Here is a 24,160-nt window from a genome sequence, read left to right as displayed (position 1 = left end):
CGTTGTCTTACACATTCGACTCTGGCATCTGCAACATCTAGGTCGTGAGACATACACTCCTGTCTCGGGAGGCGAGCAACACACTATATCCCCTCTTGAAAGGAAGACATAAAACGCAAAAGCTCCTCCGACTTAGGCAAAATGTCTGGCAAGAAAACTGGCAACACAATGGGCGACTGGTTTCGCAACATCTTGTCGTGCTGTGACAAGCAGGAGGAGGAGGAAGAGGAGAGGCCGGCACTTCAGATCGTGAGTCGTGCTTACCCCTGAGGGAGTCTTATCTCCACTTGTTGACTATGAGTAGAGTGGACCGATAGACTTCAGGCGAGAAGATATAAGCAGTAAGTCGCCTACCATACGTAGAAAGTGCTGGTCGGGTGTTATGCTAATACTCTGCCTTAGTACCCGGTCTCGATCCTGAACAGTGAGCCATAACCCAAGCACTCGGGCGAGGCCAGACACCATACTCACGTTCTGCTCACAGACAACGCTGGATCCGGGAAAAAGCCATAACAGACGCTGGTCGAATGTGGGACCATCTTCAGCCCCTCCGCTCGTCACCATCAGGCCAATTCGCCGATCCAAAGAACACCGCCACCCTACCCACCTACGAAGAGTTCACCACCCCTCGCTCAGCACCCTCACCCACCGCCACATCCCCGACTCACACACAATCTCGCCGCACATCCGTCTCCTCGAACGCGCTGGAACGTGTTCGGGCTCATGCTCGTAAGGTCAGCAATACCCTTACCAAACCTTTGGGCGGCTATCAGTCCGTGGCTTCGAAAGACTCCAAGGAGAGCGGGAGTCCGTACGAGATGCGGGCGCTTATGGATCCGAGTCGGACGCAAGTGGTTAGTCCCGGGAAGATGAGTGTGGAGGTCGGATTCTGTTATGGGGAGTGAGGAGGAGAGGGATAGTGGTAAGGCTGGGCTGAAGTTTTGAGATTGGCCTGACATAAGGTAGTCAAGTCATTCCTTCGCTGAGCGGTGCTGATCTATTGGTGCGAGATTTTGTACGATGAGCAAAGATGGATTGTGCAGGAATAAGCCGGCAGCGAGCAAGAATGTGAGATTCTACAACATGCGAGACATGGACATCAATAGACCTGCGTTCACATTGCAAATGAGCGTTCTGTTGATGCCCTCCTCCTTCGCATCACTATGAGTGTCTCTCAATGGCCATCATAAACAAGCTATGCTCTGGATCATTATCGTGGAGGATGCTTAGCGAAGACTTTCAACGACTGCCCGGAGTCCGCACGTGGTCATACATCTCCATCCCTCGCTTCGGGAGTTGGCTCCTAGATTATTGAGGACAGATCCACCCTACCCGTGGTCAATTTTGCATTCGAGAGACGGTTTGGAACCCACCACTCACCTGGTCCGCCCTCGAGGACATTGATGGCAGAAGCGACCGCGCATTCATCGAGACTGGTTTGCCTCTTGGTAGGTAGTCCAGTGGCGGAGGCGATGAGAATGGTAAGCAGCAGGGCCAGCATTGAGCTAATCTCGGGCTTCATGATTGAAGTTGTCGTGTGGAGCTTCGTGCTTTGTCTGTTTCGTGGCTCAATAAGTGTTTTATTTTGTAACACGAGAAGATTTGGGAGTGGAGCGAAGGTATGAAGGGTCTACATACGCAAGAAGAATGAATGACAGTACATGAATGCAGAAAGATTAGGTTGAGTGTCAACGCCTGACACTAGTTCCGCTCCTGCTGGTAGTACACAGTCACACAGACACACCTGCTTCGTTGTGTGTGTGCTTCTAGAGCAACCCATGACCCCAACGTGAGGTCAAAACCTGCTCCATGTACCTGACCAGGACCATTGTTCCACAAGCCGTGCTTGAACGAAAGATCGGGCTCAACTACTTCTTGGTCATTGACGATGGTAACACCATGACGAAGCCCTGCATCTAGCTCGCATATCATACTGGTCAACGAGCATCATTTGGAGTCTACTACTCCCCCTTCTCCCCATCCCGGCCCACCAACAAACTCATACCCCCCTTCCTCTTTCTCACGCGCCTGCTCTACCTCGTCCAAAACCTGCCGCCAAAGCAATACGCAGAGATCACCTAGCCACCTAAGCACAAATCCTCCCACCAGCAGATATCCTACCCCTATCATCGTGTCCAAAGCACTTTCCCGAATCGATTTCCCCGAAACCGAGCGCCAATGCAGGAAGCATGAGTAATGTACCGCCGTGAAGATAGAGGCTCGATGGCACGTCTGAACAAGCGGCACCGACTTCCGTGTTGTCTTGCCAGGCACAAGAATATCTTCCAAGCCCTCCAGGCTGAGCACCAAATCCCTCTCTCTTGATGGCGGGATAGAGTGTAGCCATAAGCTCATGACTTCGTCGAGGAGCTCATCACGTTTTCCCACGAAGTTGACCTTGTAGTCTCTTACCAGACTTTTGAGTTCGCAGATTTTGACAGCGATGGCTGCCTTTCTTGCCCGGGTGCCTTTCGTAACCTCCTAGTCGTCCGGGCAGAATCGGAGGTATTCAGCGGAAATTCCTGCAATGAGGAAGAGGAGCTGCCACGGGGCGAAGATTGCCGTGACCACGAAGGTATTTTGTAGGTAGGGTGTCATGCTGTCAAGCCAGAGATACGCCATTGACATCTTTGTCGTGGTCCCGGTGTCTTCGATCGTGAACCTCTGCCAGTCTTGGGGTGTAGGTGGGATTGTGTCGTTGGATGTGTATCCATGATAACGTTGGTTATCAAAGATTGACCGCCTGTTGTGCTCCGAGCTCGTGACCCCTTGTATAACAATGTGACATCGCCCTTGCATATCATCTACAATGCATGCATGCATGACGCTATGCAATCTCCATCACATGTGTCATGCCCCATGGGGTCAATAATGCGATACCCTACGGCCTGTATGCGCTTTCATCAAGGCATATCGCAACCGGGGCGGCGTTCCTATACAGTCCAGCGCATCAGTGAATCCAGCACTCACCAGATGTTGCCTGCTTACTGCCGTCCTCCCGCACAAACATCATAGCCACAATCTACTATCACGCACAGTTCAGCCAGCCGAAACGCGAGTATGCACGTTGAACGAAGAATGGGCGTAGCAAGTCTACTGTTGTTGCAGCGCTCCAGAACGCCGCGTCCACTTCTGTACAGTACATATATCTATCGTTTCATGCTGTTCATGCCGTTAACTCCCCATCACCTCGAGCATACAGACAGCGCACATTCCACGCCCTAGTAATTCATCATGTCTGCACATCATAAAAGAGTTAGCAAGTGTGTCACAGCTCCACCACCAGGGCGGCAAGGACACAGAATAAGAAGAGTCAATATGGGGGAATGGAGGACGGAAGAAAATGTTGGTGCTCACCCCTCCCAAAAAGCGCCCTCTTACTCCAATCCATCGCCAACAACATCCGCGTCCTCAAACTAACACTCTGCGTAAAGTAAATACTCCTCCACAGATACACCGCCAACAACCCTCCTCCAAAATTAAACCCGCCAAAATCGAAAATCGCCGCGTTGCCAATGTACGCGAGACTCCCCATGTGCTTGTACTCGAAGGCCTTGTACACACTGTCGTCGATATCGCCGTCGTAGATCTCATTCGCGCGCAGTCCGGGCTCGGCGTGAGCCAATTTGTTGAATTTGCGGCCGAGGTACATGCCCTGTTGATTTGCGCGCTGGGCGGTGGCGGGGAGGGAGGTGAGTTTGGAGTCGATCTGCTTCAGAAGTTCTGATAGTTCGGCGAAATCTAGGGTCCCGGATTTATCGCTATCGTAGGCTTCGAATAACTTGTCGAGTCGGCGCAAATGATCCGCCGCTTGTGGGAAGCGCGATCGTACGCGTTTGGCTACTTGTCGCCAGTCGGTGTAGGAGATGTGGAGGTCATTGGGGTCCTTGCCCTTTTCCCAGGCGAGGGTGCGGAGGAAGGAGGTGATGTGGTCGGAGACGTTGTTTTGGACGGTGCTGCAGTCGCCGATGGCGTAGACGTCTCCTAGTGGGGCGCCGTTGAGGCGAAGATGGGTGTCAGTCTCCAGTGCGTGGCGGTTGGTTTGGTGGTCTCCTAGTTTCGCGGCCAGTTTCTGGCTGAAATCGGTTTGGGAGACGCCGGTGCTCCAGAGGCAGAAACCCATTGGTAGTTCTTTGGTTACGGTTTTGCCTTCGGAATCCTTTTGGGTGTAGAGAATGCGGTCGGCTTGGACTTCCTTGACGCGGCTGTTGGTTTGCACGTCCACTTGGTCATGGGCCAGGCGTTCTTCGGCGTATTTTGATAGGGCTTCGTCGTAGGTATTTAGGATGTGGCCTCTAGACTGAATAACGTGAACAGAGATTTCATTGCGTAGGATGCGAGGGTAAAAGCGGCAGAGATCCTCGTTGAGCATGTCATAAAGTTCAGCGGCGAATTCGACGCCTGTTGGTCCTCCACCCGAGACGACGAAGGATAAGAGGCGGCGGCGTTCGCCGTCGGATGTGGTTGGGAGACAGGCGGTTTCGAGGTTGCGGATGACTTGATTACGGATCTTGCGGGCGTCTGAGATGTCCTTTAGGAAATGGCAGTGTTCCAGTCCCTTCACGCCATGTGGGTTGGTGGTCGAACCAACGCCCACAATGAGCTTGTCGTATGGGATGTAGAAGTTCTCCTTCTCGCCTGTGGGACCATAGCTCTGAACCTCAACCAATTTCTCGCTAAACTCCACATCCACAGCTTGAGCCTTCAAGAAATGTCCTTTGGCCTTCCTTACGATCCGTCGGATGGGCTCAACCAAACTCCTGAACTCCAGCGTGCCAACGGTGGCGCTTGGCAACATAGGCGTGAACAAGAAGTGATTGCTCGGGCTGACCATCGTGACATGGTACTCGCCCGGCGTCAATTGCTTCAGCAACCCCACACTCGCCCATCCCGTTCCCAATATCACCAGCTTTGGCTTGTGCTTTTGATCCCTAAACTCTGGCTCGTCGTCCGAGACAAAGTACTCTGCAATGGGTAGATTCTTGGGCCCACCGCGTCGAGGCGTCAACGCGTACTCGGAGACGGGGATGTCGAAGGAGTCCGGGTCCTCACGGTAGGTGTAGGCATCGTAGACGAAAAAGGCGGCGACCAGAGTGCCACCGACTATGATGGTGAGAGAGAAGAAGACGAGGGATCGCTGGATGTAGTGGAAGAATCGTGATCGCGGTTTAGGTTGGATCGTGTCGGTAGGGCTTGTCGAGGCGAAGCGCGACTGCACCCGTGATTGTCGTAGATGGCATTGTAGCTGCGATGGTAGCGGCCTTCTGCTTATGCTGCTCAGACGCGCAATGCGAGGTTGTGATATGGCCGCGATCCTGCTGAAGCCATTGGGTCGGGCTTGGCGGAGGTGTGATCGTAGGAGCGTCGTCCGAGCCAGCGGAAGGCGACTCACAGGCAACATGCTTGCTGCGACCCAGGAAGAGTAGTTCAACAGGCGGAACTATCTAGTATACATACTTCGGATAGTGGCGGGTAGGACGCGACTTTCTTGCTAAGGATAACGGCACAGAGTTAGAGCTGCCTTGCCCAATGCTTCTTCACAATCGCATCGTGACGTATGCGGCTCAATGAAAAGTGTATCTATCACGTGCTTGACCATTACCAGACGACAGCTACCTTACAACCAACCAACCAATTGATACAACGGAATACTGCCGCAACCATGTCCACCGAAACAATTACAACAATCTCGCCCACAACCAACAAACCAATCCTCACCCGCCAGGGCCCCTCAGACTCAGACCTCACCTCCATCCCGCAGCGAGCACACAAAGCCTTTCTGAAATACCGCAAAACACCTCTGGCCGACAGGAAGAAGATAGTCAGCAAAGCCCTCGAACTCATCAATGACCGCCAAGATGACCTGGCGAAAGAAATCACAGAACAAATGGGTCGTCCCATCGCCTACACAGCCAAGGAAGTCACGACCGCCGTAGCACGAGGCGAATACCTGGTCAAGATTGCGGAGAAAGCACTTGAGGATACGCCTGGAGAACCACAAGAGGGTTTCGAGAGGTACATTCGAAAGGTACCTCTGGGTCCGGTCTTGGTGCTATTTCCATGGAACTATCCTTACCTGACTCTCGTCAATTCCCTCGTCCCGGCATTATTGTCGGGAAATAGTGTTATTCTTAAGCCCTCACCTCAGACACCTACGATTGCCGAGCAGGTCCACAAGATTTTTGTCGAAGCCGGACTGGACGAGGATGTAATTCAATACTTCCACTGCGGCGACTTTACCAAGATCGAGAAAATGGTCCAAGCGCCTGAAATCTCCCTCGTCTGCTTCACCGGCTCCGTGCAAGGCGGTCTCGCTGTACAGAAAGCGGCGGCGGGAAGAGTAGATTGCCGCGTCGGGCTCGAGCTCGGCGGAAAGGACCCAGCCTACGTCCGTTCAGACGTAGATCTCGCCTGGGCAGCGGATGAGATCGTCGATGGCGCCGTCTTCAACAGTGGCCAATCCTGCTGCAGTATCGAGCGCGTCTACGTCCACGCCAGCATCCATGACGACTTTGTCAAGGAAGTCCAAAAAGTCTTGGCGGGCTACAAACTAGGCGATCCCAACGAAAAAGATACAAACGTCGGGCCCGTGATCAGTAAAGCCGCTAAAGCGCGGATTCAGGACCAGATCGACGATGCGGTGAACAAAGGAGCGAAGAACGCAACGCCAGAGAACAAATCCTTTGCCTCCCCTCCCAAGGAAGGCAACTACATCCCTCCCGCCCTCCTCACCCAAGTCACGCACTCCATGCAAATCATGCGCGACGAAACCTTCGGCCCCATCATCCCCATCCAATCCGTCGCCTCAGACTCCGAAGCCATCGCCCTCATGAACGATTCGAATTTCGGTCTTACAGCCTCCATCTGGACGAGAGACAACGCCAAAGGCCAGGAACTCGCGCAAGAGGTTGAGGCGGGAACGGTGTTTGTCAATCGAGCGGACTATCCCGCACCGGATTTGGCGTGGGTGGGGTGGAAGGAGAGTGGGAAGGGGCAGACGTTGAGTGCGTTTGGGTTTGAGCAATTTTCCCGCTTGAAGAGTTTGCATTTCAAGGATTATCCTACGCAATAGATGGGAGAAGAGGGCTGGCTGATTATGGGGATGTCATGGTGTGATGTGGTATGGACGGGTTTGTGGGGTTTGTGCTTACGTAGGTAGGAAGGTAGTGCGGCGCCATATGGTGGATAGTCGCCCTTCTCACCTGCCTCGTTGCAAAGGCCGTCGGCGGCCAAAAAGGAGTCCTCCCGACGGCAGATGCTGGTATTTAACATACACACAAAGAGTGCTGCGACGCTGTAACTCGTGAGTGACCGACAAACAACGAATATCGCCGCCGCCGTCACCACGGAGGACATGGCAACGGGATAGTATATCTCTGGCTCGATGTCATTGTGTGCTGGCTGGTCGAACGACACTACCCCCTTGTGGCCTACGGCACTCTTGTGTAAGCATTGGCAGCCGTGCTTCAGTGGGATGCAAGCGTTCAAGAAGAGTGCTCCACGTGCACAACCAGCGAAGTGCGGACTGAGACGAAGACTGCAGGACGATGAACGTTATACTCTACATTAATTGTACATACTGTGGAAGCTCAGCTCTCCTTCAGCTTCCCGCCGCAAACTGCGACTTCATCCTCAACCGCTCGCCATACCGCCAGAAGAACCAAGGCGCAGGGATCCCTATAGCCAGAGCAACGAATGCTAAGACGCTATTGCCCCAACCGTAGCCAAGACTATTGTAAAGGTATGGTGCGAATAGCGGGAATCCGAAGCCAGCTAGGGATCGCAGAGTAGTGATGGCAGCCACGGCAGAGGCGGCATACTTGGTATAGCTGTCGATGATATAAGTCTGGATCGAATAGTACCCGCAGATGGTCGCAGCAGCGAGGATACCCGCACCGATATCAGGCATGATCCAGAATAGACGTGCCTGTGCGCTCCACCCATACCAGAAGAAGCCGATCGGCAGGAGAACACTACACGGGACCATCATTGGTATGCGGAACTCCGGCTTTCCTACCCCATTGTTGCTTTTCTTCATCCGAACATACAGGTAGTCGTTGATTCGAGACGTCGCTTGCGCACCTATGGCGTAGCCGATAGCCAAGGCGATATAGTACAATCCGCCGATGCCAACGCTCTCGTTGTAGTATTCTGGTGAGGTATAGAGTCCTGGAAAACTCGAGATGACGAGGTAGACCAGACCGTAGAGATAGGCCATGTAGATCGCGAAGACTATGATGGTGACCTGAGTAAACAAGAGCTTGAATGGCCGGCCCAAGGATGTCTTCAATTTCTGCGATACCGTCTCCCGTCTCGATCCCTCCGAGTAAAGAGCCTGGTTACCGGTCTCTTTCCGCAGTCTGGCCGTCTTCTTGTCCAGTAATTTCGGAGCCCAGGTTTCCTGCAGGAGGAATATGCCGGCGATCTGGATGACGGCGTCTGCTATCGAAACGGCCCAGAAGACCCATCGCCATGTTGTGTTCTCGCTGATGAATCCACCAGCTATGGGACCGACGGCGGGACCGATGAGAGGGGCTAGACTGTAGATGCCGATAGCTTTGCCTCTTTCCTCCGGACGAAAACAGTCGGCGAGGATACCGCCGCCTATCGCCAGAGGAGCTGACCCGCCAAGGCCAGCTAGGAAGCGAAAGACGAGCATTTGTGCTGGTGTTTTCGCAAAGCCGCAGACCAGGTTGAAGATCAGGAAGAACAGGTTCGCTAGTTGCAAAACTGGTACCCGTCCATATACCTCCGAGAGAGGTCCGAGAACCAAAGGCCCGACAGCATAGGCAAGGATAAAGATAGATAGCATCATCTGTGATAGCACTTGATTGGTGATGCCGAGATCTCGGTTCATGGCTTCCAGAGCGGGTGCAACCATGCTCGAGGATACGGGCGAGATGAATGTGAAGGAAGAGACGACCAGGACGGCAGCCCATTTGCGTTTGTTGGACCAGTTCTTGGGGTTCTCGGGATCTGAGTCGCCGTCCCAGGATACCATCAGACGTGCTCGTTCTGATGCACTCGTTTGCTGGCGCTCGAGCTTGGACTTGTGTCCTTTCTCTGGGTCAGTGTTGCCACTTGGCTGGGATAGCGCTTCATCCTTGTCGGGCGTCTCCTCATCAGAGAGCTGGCTCTCGACTTCCTCTCTGGCTTCACCATCGGCCAGCTCCTCTAGTGGCAAAGTCACGGCGCCAGGGTCAGGCTCGCTCGCCAGTGCTGCCTTCTCCGCTGATCGTGCATTGTGATCGTGGTCGTGCTCGTGAGTGTCATGGTGGTCCAGTATGCGATGTAAATCTGCGTCAGGATCCCGTGGCCTTGATCGTGATCTTGTGAAGCTTGGCCTGCTACGCCATGATCTCGATGAACGCGGCCGTGGTCTATGTTCAATTGATACTCGCTCGCTTATGCTGTCATCGTTGTTGTGAGGCTCTATGTTTGCCATCCTTGAAGGGCTCGAGCTGTTTTTATTGCAGACTTTGTGTATTGTAGATAACAAAAGCCAAGAGATACTACAGCAAATGTATATACATACAGACCTCGGGATTTAGCACAGTCAGGGAGCGCCATAGGCGGCATCGGACCTGCCTGGGAAAGAATCGTTGTTGCAGAGAAGGTTTCGCATTCGAAAAGACGGATTTAATGTGCCGAGTACCGAGATGCGCAGCCGGTGACGCGCCACATCGAAGGAAAACTCTCGTTCAGCCTCTAATTCGACATACGAAAGTTGTGCAAGTATTATACATCCGTCGCTTCTTCGTGTTCACATGACACGCACCATCATTCCTTTGAGGATGGGATACCGACCTTGCGAAATCGGTATGTCTTCAAGCGTTCAGATGATATCAAAGCCCGATGCTCGGGGGAATGAGCAGATGAAGCCCAGGACGCAACAAGACAGGTCGTTTATCATAATTCTGCTAAGGAAAATCTAGTTGTTGTATGTGACGGAAAACAGCACAAAGCCAACCTTGTCGTGGCTGTACGAGACCTGGCCGTTCTGTCCGATACTCAAGTATTGCCCGTCGCTTGCCTGAACAGCATAGCCTTGGCTTCCAAGATAGCTAATGTCGAATGTTGCGGCGCCGCTATAGCCGCCAGGTCTTACTGGTCCAGGACCAGAGACTGAAGTGTTGTCTAGGGCACTTGTGATGGCGAACTTGCCACCACTCTGGTGAACGACGAAGCGTTGAGCTTTACTATCGTGCTTTGATGTTGTCTTCGTTGCTACGAGCTTGCCGTTGACATTTGCCAGGGTGTACCCGTTGCTCTCGAAAGTGAGATAGCGACCCTCTGTGAGTTGACCTCGAACAGCCTTGAAGCCTTCCTCGGTTGCAAGCGAAGTATTGACGTTCTGCTTGCCGTATGGAACCGGAGGACGAGTGGTCGCATGCGCAGCTTCGCAAAGAGCGTAGCCATTCCATTCGCCTTTACTATCAGTTGAGGGGAAAGACGCGTTTGGCATGTTGGGGATACTGTAGTCGGGATGGTCAAAGTCGAAGGCCTTGGTAAGATCAGCCATGTTTGCACGGCGCCAGGCTGTCATCTCCTGAGTCTTAACGTCGTGACCCTTGGCAGCAAGCCACTTCTCAACGAACATGATCTGGGAGTTGTGATCGGCGTTCTCCACATACACATTGCCCCCGCGTGTCCAAGGGGAGATGATATAAAAGGGAAGACGGAATCCAGGGCCAGTGTATGTGTAGCCAGCCTCACCGTAGGGATCCTGGACCCATTCACCAGCAGTGCCGCTTGGGGAGTGGAAAGGAGTCACATGGTCACCCCAGCCTCCAGTCTCGTCGTAAGAGATGATTAAAGCAGTCTTCTTATAGACTGGTGACTGAGTGACGACATCGACAATTTTCTGCTGCAACCACGCTCCATCTTCTGGCGTATAGTCAGGATGCTCCGACAGCTCAGCAGGGCCCACGATGAATGAGACCTGGGGCAGCTTGCCAGAAGCAGCGTCTTTGTAGAACTGCTCAAGGCCAATGTATGCCATGCCTTTCTTCTGCAGAGCCGATCCATTTGCGGCATTCTGGTATTGAGCGAACCAAGCAAGCGGATTGTCGTCGAAATTGTCTGTATCTTGGTACAGCTGCCAGGACACACCAGCATTTTCGTACTTCTCCGGCGTGGTCGTCCACTTTAGAGGGTAGCAGTTGAGGCCAGCAGACTCACAGCCAGGTGTCTCATTATTATCTGCAAACGTCAGTGCCTTCCCAGAGTATAGTAGCTCAATCTCTCACCCACCAATATAAAAGCCGCCTTCAGCTGGTGTTTGTGGAGAGCCAGGGGCATTGATGGAGCCTGAAACCCATGTCACACGATTGGGATTCGTTGACGCAATGACACTCTCCTGGTACATGTCGCCGACGGTCCAACCCTCTGCGATGGCAAAATGATTGGGTAGCCTGTTCACACAAGATCAGCGCCATCATCTCTCTTGGATACGAATATTTTGTTCACTCCTTGCGAGTAAAGTAGCCCCATGACCAAGGAGTGTTACCAATTGGCCAATTATTGTTCAGACCTCCGTTCAAGGCCGCGTGATTAGCATCCCATCCTGCAAACGAATTAGTAAATATCGGAACACCGCTACGAGACTCTGAGTGGTCAAGTCCATACCATTGCTACCTGCAACCATTTGTGTCAGCTTCTGTTGTCATTGCATATGTTCAGGTGCGATCCATTCGCTTACCAGCACTCATACATTGCGTCGCTTGATTCCAGCTGCCTCCCAGGTAGTTCAGATACCAAGGTAGGAGGTAGTCGGACCCGTTGCTGACGGTGTGGTTGACCGTCTGATACCAGACCGGCTTGCCATTGTTCACTTGCACGTTCGGGTCCTTGAAACCACGAACGCCAGCCATGGTGCCGAAGTAGTGGTCGAATGCTCGATTCTCTTGCATGAAAAGGACGACATGCTCAATATCAGCGATGCTGCCTGCTGCGACTGTGCTGGCAGTCGTGAAGACGCCCAGTAGGGCCTGCGACAATGGAGACATGTTTATGAACGTGAAGGTTGCGAAGATGAAGACGGTGGTTGCTGTCAATGCTATGCCCACCGTGATAGCAAAGACCATCTTGACTTGGCATTGCTCTTATTATACTAACTCTCAAATTCCTACCTCGTAGTAAACTTGCCTAGCTGTCCGTCGTCTAGCTTTGTAGAATAGCACACGTGTTGACCGTTGCTCCACCGATCTTCGTGCGTGAGCAGGCTGCCTTTGCCACTTCGAGCACGATTACCGCCACGGCGAGAAGACCGCTATATTCAAAAGGTGTCGCTAATGCGTGGTGAGGATGATCTTTCTGCAAAGCTTGGCTGGCGAGGTTACATTGCTTGCATAACAAGCGTTGTTGAAGTCTTCGTCTGGCAGTGAAGGAGCGAATCACGCCAAGCGCAATAAGCACGCGTTCACGAGCATGCTCTTCACAGCAACAGAATGGCTTCTGCAGGTAACAAGTGCTCACGGCCTCCCTAATCATGTCGCAGCTCGAAGACGACCAGGGTGTGAAGGACGCAACCTTCGGCATGTTGAATATCGCGCAAACAAGACGTGCCAGAACTGTCTCCGACATTCAAGTACTGTGGCCACAACAGAGACTCAGAGAGAGCGCCCCACCCCCAAGCCATGATATTTGCCGTACTTTGCATCCGTAGGAAGATTGGAATTATTCTTTGATGATAGAGGTCGTCGCGATGTCAAGAAAACGAAGTGGCAACGCATCGGAAATTCTACTGCCTGAGGCCACACCAAACAGCACTACACCCAGACCACGAACCAAACGCAACATCCTCATCTTTGCCATCATATCCTTTCTGACCATTGGCTCGATCCTTCTGGCTCACACTCAGGGCCATGGTGCATTCCATGTCTCTTGGACAGAGCCGTACACAGCTGAGGATGGCGCTCGCGGCGGGAGATATCTGCTTCATCCTGAGGCTCACGTTGACCGGCAGGCGACTACCATAACGCTTGGCTGGACTGTCACTTCTGGTCTACGTCGACCGGATGGTGTGCTGAAGCATGTCTACCTCATCAATGGCGTGTTTCCAGGACCGACCATCGAAGCACGATCTGGCGACCGAGTGGTTGTCAAGGTGAAGAATGAGCTCGTGGATGAAGAACTGTCTCTCCACTGGCATGGTCTCTCTATGCGTGGATGGAATGATCAAGATGGAGCTGTTGGTATCACTTCTAGCCCAATCACTGCAGGAGACAGCTTCACGTACGACTTCAGAATCGAAGATACGCAGCATGGCACATTCTGGTATCATGCACACTCGGCGGTCCAACGAGCAGATGGCCTGTTCGGTGGCTTGGTCGTTCACAAGCCTCGATCTCGGGGTAGCTCACGATCGTTGCCTGCAGAGCACCTTGTCATTGTTCAGGATTGGTATCATAGAACCGCTGGCGAAGCACTCGAGTTCTACACCCACCTAGGAGGGTTCGGTAACGAGCCTGTCCCGGACAGTATCCTTGTCAATGGTCGGGGCGCTTACAACTGTTCGGATGCCGTTCCCGCGCGGCCACTGGACTGTGAACCAATCGACGATCGAGATGCTACCATTGAGCTCGACAGAAATCGCGAGAACGTGTTACGAGTTATCAATGCTGGTGCATATGCAGGTATCGGGCTGTCGATCGAGAACGTGGTGCTCAAGCCTTTGGCTGTTGACGGCGGTCATGCTGTTGTTGGCACTGCGGCGAGCCGTGTCAAGTTCTTACACCCTGGCGAGCGCGTCAACGTCCTTGTCGAGCCAACAATCATTGGTGACAGCCATTTGGAAGTGACCCTCGACTCGTCTACCTTCAATTATCCGAACCCTGCATTGACGCCAGTCCACCATTTCCCAGTCCTTGCATACGGTAAACCTAAGCAACGAAGAGCCGGCATACAGAAAGAGGAGATGAATCTACAGGCGCTCACCTCATCGCCTGCAAGCTCCAACATCCTTCCCAGCCAAGCAGACATGACGTTCGTGCTGTACTCCATCACGCAAAAGCTGGCTCGGCTGGACAACGTGCCCCATGGCTTCATCAATAATACCTCTTGGCGGCCACAATTATCACCACTGATTACTATGGATCGTGCTCTGTGGGACAAGCACCAATTTGTGCCACATATACCATATAACGAGTCCTCACCGAAGTGGGTTGACTTAGTACTAAACAATTTGGACGAAGAGTCTCACCCTTTCCATCTACATGGAAACGACTTTTATGTCTTGTCGAAATACAGCTCGTCGTGGAACTGGGGTTCATACAACCCTTATGAACAAGACCAACCTCCTGGTGGCTCATACGACTTCGAAAGTCCCTTGAAAAAAGACACAGTGCTAGTACCGAGAAGGGGATACGCAGTGCTGCGATTCCGAGCAGATAACCCTGGGATATGGATGTTACACTGTCACGTCATGTGGCACCTAGCCACTGGTATGGCTATGGCTTTCGAAGTATCCTGATCTATCGAGAAAGATGTGTCTCCATCATTTCCAAGTATGCCTCAGCAGGCGCGACTTCCAAGCCTACCACTTTCGCGCCATCATCCCATTTGCGGAGCCTAACCATGTCTGGACACCAGGGATTCGCCGCCCATTGCTCCAGCTCTTCGCCATGCATTGGTCCGCCTTGGAAAATGAGGGACTTCTTGCTTGCCTCCGACAGTGTGCTATGGTATGCCGGGTCAACCGCACATAGATAACGCTTCGCAGCAACGTGCGATCCCACCAAAGATCCAATCTTTTGCGAGAAACCCAGCTTAAGGAGGTACTCTTCGCCTATCCGCTCATGTCCGATCCTACCAACCCCACCAGCTGTAGTATCGTCCTCACTGCTCATACTACGCACTTCACGCGCGATGGACTGGATCTCAAGCGCAGGAAGAAATTGGCCAATGTCGTGAAGCAGAGCTGCAAGAACAGTTTCGTCGTCGGCGTTGTTGGTTGTCGCGAGGTGAGCCGCTTGGAGACTGTGAGCTAGCTGTGATATTTGCTCGCCAATGTAATCGCCCTGGCCTTTGGTGTCAAGCATATCGATTAGTGCAGCAGCTGTCTGCCGCGCATGGCTTGCCATCTTGTCGTGATTGTGAGATCGATGCGCAGAAGAGATTTCAGAGACTGATATGGAAAGATGCAGGTTTCATGGTCCTAGGTATAATCAATATCTATACCTACATAAATGACACGACTTTAGATCGCCTGTCGCTGTTCGCACCGATGACCTGTCGCGTTCAAAATGCAAGGCCCCGGAATTGAGGCAACATCATGTCTTTGCGCACCACGACGTGCGACTCGACCTCGGTGTGCGAGCCATATCCTGTTGCGAGAAGTCGTACATGTAGCAACTATTGGTTCGTCTCAAAGGAAGGAGAAAGGAGGCATCCGTCAATCACCTCGGAAGACCTTCCCCCATGAGACAGGCCTTGCGGACCTCGGGAGTCTCCGCACCACCCACAACCATATACTACAGCTTGGATGCTTGGAGATGCCCTGGAAGCTCCTTCGTCTACGGTAAGCTGTGGGCCCCTCTGGCGCTTTGAGCTTCCTGTCCTGTGCAAGAAGGCGTTTCCTGATCTCGCAAAACCTGCTGGATGGACTATCGACGTCTCTTTCAAGCAATGATTGTACGCACACACAACTCTTGTACCCATCCGTGGCCTACCCGCGTGCGGATCAAGCACTTTGGCTACACACTGGAGACTATGGTCTGACCACGAAGTTGAGATCAGTTACTTCCATGCGCCCCAAGCTCCCGCCTTTCTTCCCCGCTCGCAGACTGTATCACGAGCGTCTCCGGATCGCGCTCCTTCTAGCCAATGATCGCAATGTCCGTCTGCTCTCCGGAAGTTACGTCGATGCCATCAGGGTAACTACAGACCATCCCCGTGGGGCGCCGGACATAATCTTGACTGCAGCTACCTGAGATCAGCAACCAGGTTGGCCTCGAGCGGTCTCGTGCCTCTCCATTCGGCCGCCACGTACCCCTCCTTCGTCACGATGGGTGCGATGCTGAAGTGTGAAGACCCATTGATGTGGTAATGATATATGGGTACAGTCTGTCCAGGGCTATGTAGTAAAACACGTCTCGCATCCTTCCATTTCATACTCGACCTTCAGCAACGTATAAGACGCCTCTCAAGCTACTGCGGTTGACATATACTCATCTAATCTACGTACACGAACAACGCCATCATGGGGTCTATGGGCGAGCCTGATGCTGCATATTGCGATGTGCTCCTCGTTGGGGCTGGTTTCGCATCGTTCACTTTGTTGAACAGATTACGCAAGCTTGGGCTAGACGTGAAGATCCTTGAGAAGGGGTCTGCTTCGGGTGGTATTTGGGTGAGCAGCAAGGAGATCAGGAAGGCTCGCGAAACATGCTAATGATGCTTTAGCACTGGAACTGCTATCCCGGTGCCCGTGTCGACTCTGACACTCCCATCTATCAGCTCTTCGACAAGGAGCTGTGGGAGGACTTCACCTTCAAGGAGCGATACGCAGGCTGGCCTGAGCTCCGTCGGTATTTCAAGCACGTGGAGAAGAAGTGGAACATTGAGGACCACACTGAGTACAACAAGCACGTCGATGGCGCTTTCTTCGATGAGAAGACACACCAATGGACCGTCGAGTGTGCTGATGGTTCAAACTACAACTGCCGCTGGTTCATTCCATGCATTGGCTTTGCCGCCCGCCGGTATCAGCCACCAATCGCCGGACTCAGCGAGTTCAAGGGAGATGTCTACCACACTGCCGTCTGGCCACAGCACGGCGTAAACCTCAAAGGCAAGCGGGTCGCTCAAATCGGCACTGGTGCTTCTGGTATTCAGGTCGCACAGGAGATCGGTCCTATCGTCAAGTCGTTGACACTCTACATGCGCACACCAAACTTCTGCTTGCCAATGAACCAGTGTCCACTCGATCCGAAGGAGGAGGAGAAGAAGAAGGCCAACGGAGACTACGAAAAGGCCATGGAAGATACTCGCAAGACTTTCTCGGGATTCACCTACGACTTCGTTGACAAGAACGTTTTTGACGATACACCCGAAGAGCGTGAGAAGTTCTTCAACAACCTCCTAAATGAGCAGGGTGGTTTCCGCTTCTGGCTGCAGAACTACAAGGATTACCTTTTCGACGATGCCGCCAACGAGGAAGTCTACAAGTTCTGGCGTAAGACTGTGCTGAAGCGTATCAAGAACCCCGAGAAGCAGCGTCTACTCGCTCCTGAGAAGGCACCTCACCCCTGGGGCACAAAAAGGCCGTCGCTCGAACAGCGCATCTACGAAGTCCTCGACCAGGACAACGTCGAGATCATCGACGTCAACGAGAACCCAATCGAGATTGTGGAGGGCAATGGTCTGCGAACTAAGAAGGGTCTGGCTGAGGTCGATGTGCTCATCCTTGCTACTGGTTTCGACAGCGTAACTGGCTCGCTCGGCCAATTGAACATTCGTGGCACTGACGGTGGCACCATTGCCGACCACTGGAAGGACAGGCTGCAAACCTCTATGGGCATTGCTATCCCAGGTTACCCGTAAGTCTTGCTCATATCGTCTCAATGCACAATACCATACTGACAAACCTGTAGTAACATGTTCTTCTTGTACGGTCCACAAGCCCCTACCGCCTTCTCCAACGGCCCATCATGCACACAATTCCAAGCCGAATTCGTTGAGGAGGTCTTCAAGCGCATTAAGGGTGATGGTATCACTCGCTTCGAGGCCACCAAGGAGCAGGAGGACGAATGGTGCAAGCGCATGAACGAGAAGTGGGATGCCACTCTGTTCCCTAAGGCCAAGTCATGGTACTCGGGTGCTAACATCCCTGGTAAGCGTGTCGAGCCATTGAACTGGGCTGGTGGTATGGTTGACTACGTTGCTGCGCTCCACGGCTCGCTGGACAATGATTACCAAGGCTGGCATACCGATAAGGTCAAGCAGAAGCAGGATACTGCGATATGAGTCGACGAGAGACTTTTGGTACGAGCGCGGAGTTTTGTGTGTATATGGTTTTTGACATGGACAAGCATGTCTGTAAAGCTTCTCTTCACTTCGTGTCCATGAAATTTGAACGCCACTGGTGAGGTTGGTTAGATCATCTCTGCTACACTGCAATTGTACATCATCAAGCAGATATCGGTACCGTGACCGAGACGACCAAGCTACGGCCTTCGCTCCGCAATATCGTCGTACCGCACTCCACAGTTCACCGTGAGTTCACAGCACGAAGATAGTCAATGGACAGTCAATCACGAAGCTATCATCTTTCCGGGCAACGCATACGTGCATGGAATCGCGCTCCAGCAACAAGCGTTGAATAGACGATGCAGCTCGGCCCACGTGCTGGAAGAGCCTGCATGGGTGTTGCAATTAATCTGCAAACCCTGCGTACGTGCGGAAGCTACACAAACATTTGACGAGGTGGTCGAGCTACTCACCACAAGGTGACAATATGATCTTCGGATAGTCGGAGACAATGGCTTGCTAGCTCGAGCACGTTGCGACTTGACTGGTATCGATGTCATAACCCGAAACCAAAGCCTCGCTCACAATACCGAGCCTTATCATTCGAATGGCTGTTCTGCAATAAGGTATATCAGGACTGGCTAGGACGAAGGTCTGGAAATGCTCTCAGAGCGTCCGATCAGGACAACGCAGCATCACGAAATTAGCAACAGTCCGGAGCACAAGACATAATGGCCACACAAGCCAAATTCACACCCGATGATGCTGTGGTCGACAAGACCAGCCCTTCGGACGAGATGGGTGTTCCAGATGGATTCGACAGTGTGCAAGAAGGTCAGCTTCGTCCTTCGATATGATGAAGAAGTGCATTCGATCTAATCAACCAAGAGGCGAACTCAAGAAAATCAGCAAAACGTCATCCTGGATTACTGTTATCGTCGCAGGTCTGGCCCTGTTCTCAGATGGCTACAACGCCCAGATCATCGGCTACATGAATCCACTGTTCTCGGTACTCTACGCGCAGGGCATGTCGAAGACCATCAAAACGAGACTGTCCAACTCCTACCTGATTGGAGAGATCTTCGGCATGCTGACTTTCGGCTTCGTCATCGACAAGATTGGCCGTAGAACCGGGATCGTCTTCGCTACCCTATTCCTCGTGCTAGGTGTCGTTCTTGCAACAGCTGCCCATGGCAAAACTCAACTCGGCATGTTCTGGATGATGATCGTTGCTCGAGGAATTGCTGGATTTGGCGCTGGGGGTGAATATCCAACTTGTGCAGCTGGTAGCACCGAGGCAGCAGACGAGAGCCAGTACGTTCGCAAAAGACGTGGCATCCTAGTAGCTCTCTCGACGGACTTCTCCATTGACTTGGGTTTCGTTGGGGCTGGTATCGTGGCCTTGATCGTGATCGCGGCTTATAATAACCACATCTCGAGCGGTATCTGGCGAATCTGCTTTGGTCTTGGTTTCGTCTTGCCGCTCATTTTGTTCCTCTTCCGGGTTCGCATGATTGAGTCTACCCAGTACCGCAAGCACGCCATCAAGAAGCAGATCCCATATATGCTTGTCCTTAAGCGCTATTGGAAGCCAATGCTGGGCACCTCTTTGGCCTGGTTCTTTTATGACTTCGTGACATATCCATTCGGGTGGGTCGAGCGTGTGATCACGTGTGACCATCTTGATGGCTAACCGGATGTTATCAGTATTTTCTCTTCTACGATCATCAGTCAGCTCAACCCGAACGACAGTCTGGTTCAGAACATCGGATATGGAACAGTCGTAAACTGCTTCTATCTCCCAGGCTGTATCGTTGGTGGGCTGCTGATGGACCTTATTGGCCGCAAACAGACCATGACCCTTGGGTTCGCCTGCTGGGCTGTACTTGGATTCATCCTCGGAGGTGCTCTAGGCCCGATCCAGAGCATCTTCCCACTGTTCGTAAGTGCGAAGTGCTGAATTCATCTTTGAAACATTCACGGGTTTACACTAACACTCTTGCTAGGTTGTACTTTATGGCATATTCAATGCCTTTGGCGAGATGTGAGCTGCTTCCATCCCCGAGCCATATTGTATACTGATCGATTCTGCTAGGGGTCCCGGGGTCGCGACTTTCCTCTGTGGTGCGGAGAGCTTTCCTACGCCGCTACGGGGCCACTTCCTTGGTATTTATCGTCATAGTGGTATGGTACGAACGGCTCGATACTGACACGTGTCTTTCAGGGCTTGCTGCCGCGGTCGGTAAGGCTGGCGCAGCTATCGGTACGGAAGTATTCACACCAATTCAAGACAGCTTTGACAGCGACCAGAAAGGCGTCCAGGCTGTGTTTCTCATTGGTGCGGCGTTTGCGGCTGTTGGAGGTATCATCGCATGGACCTTGATCCCGAATCGTGAGCGAGATCTCGAAGGCGAGGACGTACGATTCCGGGAATATCTGGCCGAGCATGGGTATACTACCGATTTTGGTGAGAGCCTTGAGAAGGAGCTCAAGACAACGTCTTTCAAGGCGTGAATTGTAGAGGACGCGATTTAAAGCTGCTCTAAATTAGTCAGCACTTTAGCGCGTTTTTGCGCGGTCATTTGAGGCATCTCCATTAACCAGATATATCCTTTCATCTTCGCATGGTTACTTACATATCTTGCACTACACACGACCTCCCGTCATGAATGACCTCACAGAATACGTGACCCTGATCTCCTCAGACGACTTCAGCTACGTCGTGCTCAGAAGTACAGCTTGTATCTCGCCCATCATCAGACGCATGCTCGATCCATCAAGTGGGCTAGAAAACATAGATACTCTCAAGTCCTCCGACTGACCGATATACAGATGGCTTTATGGAAGCCAGTACCAACACCGTCCACTTCGACAATATTAAGTTAGTGTTGACACCACGTACTGAATGATCACGACTGACATGAGAGCAGCGGCATAGTACTTGAGAAGGTCTGCGAGTACTTCTACTACAATGAGAAGAACAAAGATGCCAAGGACGTGGCAGATCCTGAGTATGCATCTACCTTGCTGATAATGGTTCGCAAGCTGATAAGCGTCAGCTTCCCAACTGAACTGTGTCTCGAACTCCTCATGGCGGCAGACTATCTCGATGTCTGATGCTTCTACGCAATACCTTGTCGTCTCCACTCCTCGAGCGGTCTCTACCGATAAGCCGTAACGACTGGAGGTGCAGCCGTACGAGTGGTCGCTGGGAAGCCACGCGCTCAAACCGAATCTCTGGACACACTGGCCGCCCAACACGATTCAAAGCAGCATCGAACTCAACTAAATTAGGTTCACCCGAAGCTATCACTTTCGGCGCAAACATACCGCACAGTATACGCTCCCGAACATGAACCTCTTCTCTAGCACGCTCCGACTGCGCTTCGAGCTCGCGATGCATGCACGGCTTTTGGAGAGCAGGACTAAACCGCAGTTTTTCGGGCTACGGGCTAGTAACGAATTATGCTGCGAGATGTGTTCATAAGCAGAGGACATCGCCAGGTAGCCAAGCCATTTGATCGTCTGTTTGGGAAGTAATCAACCCATCTCTCCTCAGAAATTCGAGATGGGTCAGCGAGGGTAGTAGTCTCGTCATAGATCTGCATTGGCCCATAGCGGGCTCAACTGAGCTGTTGGGCTTTTCAGTCCGATAGCTGACAGTCTTCTGCCTGGCTCGATGCGAGTTCTATGGCTCTCCTTGTCACAAAGTAACCATTCTCGTAGAAAACAGTCTGAAGATAAAGGGTAACCCCATCGTTCGCGACTGCGCTGTCTTGGTTTGAGGAAAAGCCGATGGCCTGCCTGGGATTAAATAAAGTCGCCACACTGACTTAGACGGGTATAGTCTCAACGCCGCTACTCTTTGCCGGTATATGATAAAGAACAAAATTGTCCATGGGACATCGTCGCCTCGAAGGCCTCACAGCCCCACAAGGAGTCGATGTGTCTCGATGTGTCGCGATGTGTCGCGATGTGCTGACAAGATAAAACGTATATGTGAGAGCAAGTGGAGAGCAGACACAACAGGCTGAGGTCCGCACAGACCTTTAACATGTCTTGGTAAGCCTCAGCCTCACTTCACGTTAGGTACCTCTTTCGACACGTTGGTTTACACGACTCATGGCCAAATGGGTAAGCAATCACTCATCATACTAGTGTAGCTTTGCCGACAAGCTGAGAGTTTAGTTGAGATCTACCTCGAAGAATGATTCCACGTAAATAACATTTGCCCGGCACCAGATTGACTTCGGTGCTTACGTCGAGCAACGTATGCATGCTCTCTAGTCCAAGATACTCAAGCCAACACTCGACATGTCGACTCCAGCTACAGATTCCAGGAATGAACAGTCGCCATCCACTGTCTCCGAATCCTCCGGCGGTTTCAAGTCTTTCTGGAGGAAATCGGAGCGACATACTCCAAGCCAGGATGTACAGTTTGTGCAACAAGATCCAAGCACGAAACGAAGTACGGTATTGTTCGAGATATTCATATGGCTCGAAGCTTTCTAACGAAGAGAGATCTAGAGAGTCGAGGTATCGGCAGACTCTTCAGCAGCTCTACGTCAGGTCCCGCGAGTCCCGGCAGTTCAGAAAATAGTGGTGATATAGGGAAGCGGCGCCAACAAGTCTATCAGGCACAGAAGTAAGTGCAGTGTTTGTATCGACGAGTGGGGTGACCGCTGACGGTTACGAGGCGCCATCGTAATCGTAAGGTCGAATATGTGCAGTCCCTTGAAGCCGAGGTCGCAGTAGGTGCATATCATACTCCCTCGACCACGATATGCTAACTTCGTAACAGCGTCTACAGCATCTGGATGCCACGGTCAACAGCGAGAGGAACACGATTGCAATCGAGAACGAGAAGCTAAGAGCTTTACTAGCGGCTGGCCCTGCGGAAGCACAGCTCGATTCTCTCAAGCTTGACCAGCAGGATCTGGACATTAGCATGCTCGGCGGCGCAACTGTGAACAGCCATTATGACGAGTTCATCGGCCACGAACGCTGGTTTATGGACATTGATGATCTGACAGACTCGTCCTGGACGTCTACAGATGACTCCGACCGCACCGAGACGAATCGTACCGAGACCAACGGGACCTCGCATCACAACCTTGCGATCCCTGTGGATCATCGAGGAGATTCGTGGGCAGCGCTTGACTTCATCATGGCACTCGAGTGGCCTTGCAAAAGTCATGTACACCATCATGCCATTAACCCAGATGTTAGTGCTCCGTTAGCTTGTGATGTTGGCAAGTTTCACGGACACGCCTTTACCACCACACAGGCTGTCTTCCAAAGCTCCATGCCACCATCCACTCAGCTGCATAGACAAAACCCGACCTCGCTAGAAGAAGCGGATGTTCAACAAGTCTCAGCATCGAACAATTGCTGGCAATTGCCTCATTCGGAGATAGACAAGTGCGTACCCTACTTCAGATCTTTGCGTGAGCATCCGCTGATACTTTCGTACTACAGACTCGTCTTCCTCAGCGCCCAGCTTCCGCTGGACGACGAGCAAGTTACTCCTGCGAAAGCCTATGCGGAGATCAAACGCCACCTACCAGAGAAGACTGCACTAAGACCGGTGCTGGATGCCATGAAGATTACACTGTCGAAAGCTGTCAATTGTTCCGGATTTGGTGCTTGGATGCCGATCGAGACATTCCAGGCATGCTTGAAGAGTGTTACTGGAATTGACATAGGCATCAGCATATAACACGAGGCGGTTAAAAGTTCCCGAGCTCGAAGCGTGGGCGGTTGAAGCAGGCACTCTTCTGGACAGACATGGCGGCCTGCAGCAGATTTGATTCAGTCCTCACGGTTGGAGAGTGTGTCCAGGATCGCAATCGAGCGTCTGGAAAACGATCTCACCGAAGCCACGCCACAGAGCCGACTTGCCAAAGATCAACTCCAAGACGACGTCTGTATCATGATCTCGTCGAAGGACGGAGTAGTAGAAAAAAGGCCTCAGGCAGAAAGAACATTGAAACGCCAAGCGCGCCTATAAAGACGAAGGATTCATGGACTGGGCCGTGCATTCCAATGACAAAGCTCCTTATACTGGTGCCTAGAAGCCAGTGGACTTCACTGCATCTCCTATAGCAACATAGCCACCTTAACGCATGTTACTGTCCTGGTACAAGTGGGGTGGTAAACACTGTGCCGTATTCTAGGCTGCACTTTAGCA

The 24,160-nt window shown here is 52.3% G+C and overlaps 11 protein-coding genes across 11 annotated transcripts; 7 read left to right on the top strand and 4 right to left on the bottom strand.

Annotated features, from left to right (window-relative positions):
* Positions 1-141: 141 nt before the first annotated feature.
* Positions 142-905, top strand: LTS14_001474 (uncharacterized protein; the record flags this gene model as incomplete). The annotated part of the gene is made up of 4 exons (XM_064834183.1): positions 142-249; positions 305-341; positions 403-424; positions 485-905. 4 exons carry the CDS (start codon positions 142-144, stop codon positions 903-905), a joined length of 588 nt encoding a protein of 195 aa, XP_064698047.1.
* A 2,316-nt stretch (positions 906-3,221) lies between these two features.
* On the bottom strand, positions 3,222-5,401 carry LTS14_001473 (uncharacterized protein; the record flags this gene model as incomplete). Its single annotated transcript, XM_064834182.1, has 2 exons — positions 3,222-3,238; positions 3,382-5,401. 2 exons carry the CDS (start codon positions 5,399-5,401, stop codon positions 3,222-3,224), a joined length of 2,037 nt encoding a protein of 678 aa, XP_064698046.1.
* A 261-nt stretch (positions 5,402-5,662) lies between these two features.
* LTS14_001472 (uncharacterized protein) lies at positions 5,663-7,072 on the top strand (the record flags this gene model as incomplete). Its single annotated transcript, XM_064834181.1, has 2 exons — positions 5,663-6,015; positions 6,124-7,072. 2 exons carry the CDS (start codon positions 5,663-5,665, stop codon positions 7,070-7,072), a joined length of 1,302 nt encoding a protein of 433 aa, XP_064698045.1.
* A 528-nt stretch (positions 7,073-7,600) lies between these two features.
* On the bottom strand, positions 7,601-9,445 carry LTS14_001471 (uncharacterized protein; the record flags this gene model as incomplete). Its single annotated transcript, XM_064834180.1, has 1 exon — positions 7,601-9,445. The coding sequence occupies one exon, from the start codon at positions 9,443-9,445 to the stop codon at positions 7,601-7,603; it is 1,845 nt and encodes a 614-aa protein (XP_064698044.1).
* A 486-nt stretch (positions 9,446-9,931) lies between these two features.
* Positions 9,932-12,086, bottom strand: LTS14_001470 (uncharacterized protein; the record flags this gene model as incomplete). Its single annotated transcript, XM_064834179.1, has 5 exons — positions 9,932-11,202; positions 11,254-11,414; positions 11,470-11,566; positions 11,629-11,637; positions 11,702-12,086. 5 exons carry the CDS (start codon positions 12,084-12,086, stop codon positions 9,932-9,934), a joined length of 1,923 nt encoding a protein of 640 aa, XP_064698043.1.
* Positions 12,087-12,706: 620 nt separating this feature from the next.
* On the top strand, positions 12,707-14,473 carry LTS14_001469 (uncharacterized protein; the record flags this gene model as incomplete). Its single annotated transcript, XM_064834178.1, has 2 exons — positions 12,707-12,869; positions 12,894-14,473. 2 exons carry the CDS (start codon positions 12,707-12,709, stop codon positions 14,471-14,473), a joined length of 1,743 nt encoding a protein of 580 aa, XP_064698042.1.
* A 1-nt stretch (position 14,474) lies between these two features.
* Positions 14,475-15,041, bottom strand: LTS14_001468 (uncharacterized protein; the record flags this gene model as incomplete). The annotated part of the gene is given in 2 exon segments (XM_064834177.1): positions 14,475-14,824; positions 14,843-15,041. 2 exon segments carry the CDS (start codon positions 15,039-15,041, stop codon positions 14,475-14,477), a joined length of 549 nt encoding a protein of 182 aa, XP_064698041.1.
* A 1,160-nt stretch (positions 15,042-16,201) lies between these two features.
* Positions 16,202-17,967, top strand: LTS14_001467 (uncharacterized protein; the record flags this gene model as incomplete). Its single annotated transcript, XM_064834176.1, has 3 exons — positions 16,202-16,351; positions 16,405-17,540; positions 17,595-17,967. 3 exons carry the CDS (start codon positions 16,202-16,204, stop codon positions 17,965-17,967), a joined length of 1,659 nt encoding a protein of 552 aa, XP_064698040.1.
* A 734-nt stretch (positions 17,968-18,701) lies between these two features.
* Positions 18,702-20,484, top strand: LTS14_001466 (uncharacterized protein; the record flags this gene model as incomplete). Its single annotated transcript, XM_064834175.1, has 6 exons — positions 18,702-18,804; positions 18,915-19,620; positions 19,678-19,912; positions 19,977-20,014; positions 20,066-20,136; positions 20,195-20,484. The coding sequence occupies 6 exons, from the start codon at positions 18,702-18,704 to the stop codon at positions 20,482-20,484; spliced, it is 1,443 nt and encodes a 480-aa protein (XP_064698039.1).
* A 151-nt stretch (positions 20,485-20,635) lies between these two features.
* On the top strand, positions 20,636-21,087 carry ELC1 (elongin C; the record flags this gene model as incomplete). Its single annotated transcript, XM_064834174.1, has 3 exons — positions 20,636-20,750; positions 20,803-20,851; positions 20,901-21,087. The coding sequence occupies 3 exons, from the start codon at positions 20,636-20,638 to the stop codon at positions 21,085-21,087; spliced, it is 351 nt and encodes a 116-aa protein (XP_064698038.1).
* A 1,197-nt stretch (positions 21,088-22,284) lies between these two features.
* LTS14_001464 (uncharacterized protein) lies at positions 22,285-23,689 on the top strand (the record flags this gene model as incomplete). Its single annotated transcript, XM_064834173.1, has 5 exons — positions 22,285-22,438; positions 22,498-22,615; positions 22,667-22,721; positions 22,772-23,391; positions 23,449-23,689. 5 exons carry the CDS (start codon positions 22,285-22,287, stop codon positions 23,687-23,689), a joined length of 1,188 nt encoding a protein of 395 aa, XP_064698037.1.
* Between the last annotated feature and the right edge of the window lie 471 nt (positions 23,690-24,160).

This window comes from Recurvomyces mirabilis, assembly GCF_035927965.1.
Source record: "Recurvomyces mirabilis strain CCFEE 5264 chromosome Unknown scaffold_3, whole genome shotgun sequence".
NCBI classification, from domain to species: Eukaryota; Fungi; Ascomycota; class Dothideomycetes; order Mycosphaerellales; family Teratosphaeriaceae; genus Recurvomyces; species Recurvomyces mirabilis.
This window is presented reverse-complemented; position numbering and strand designations above follow the sequence as displayed.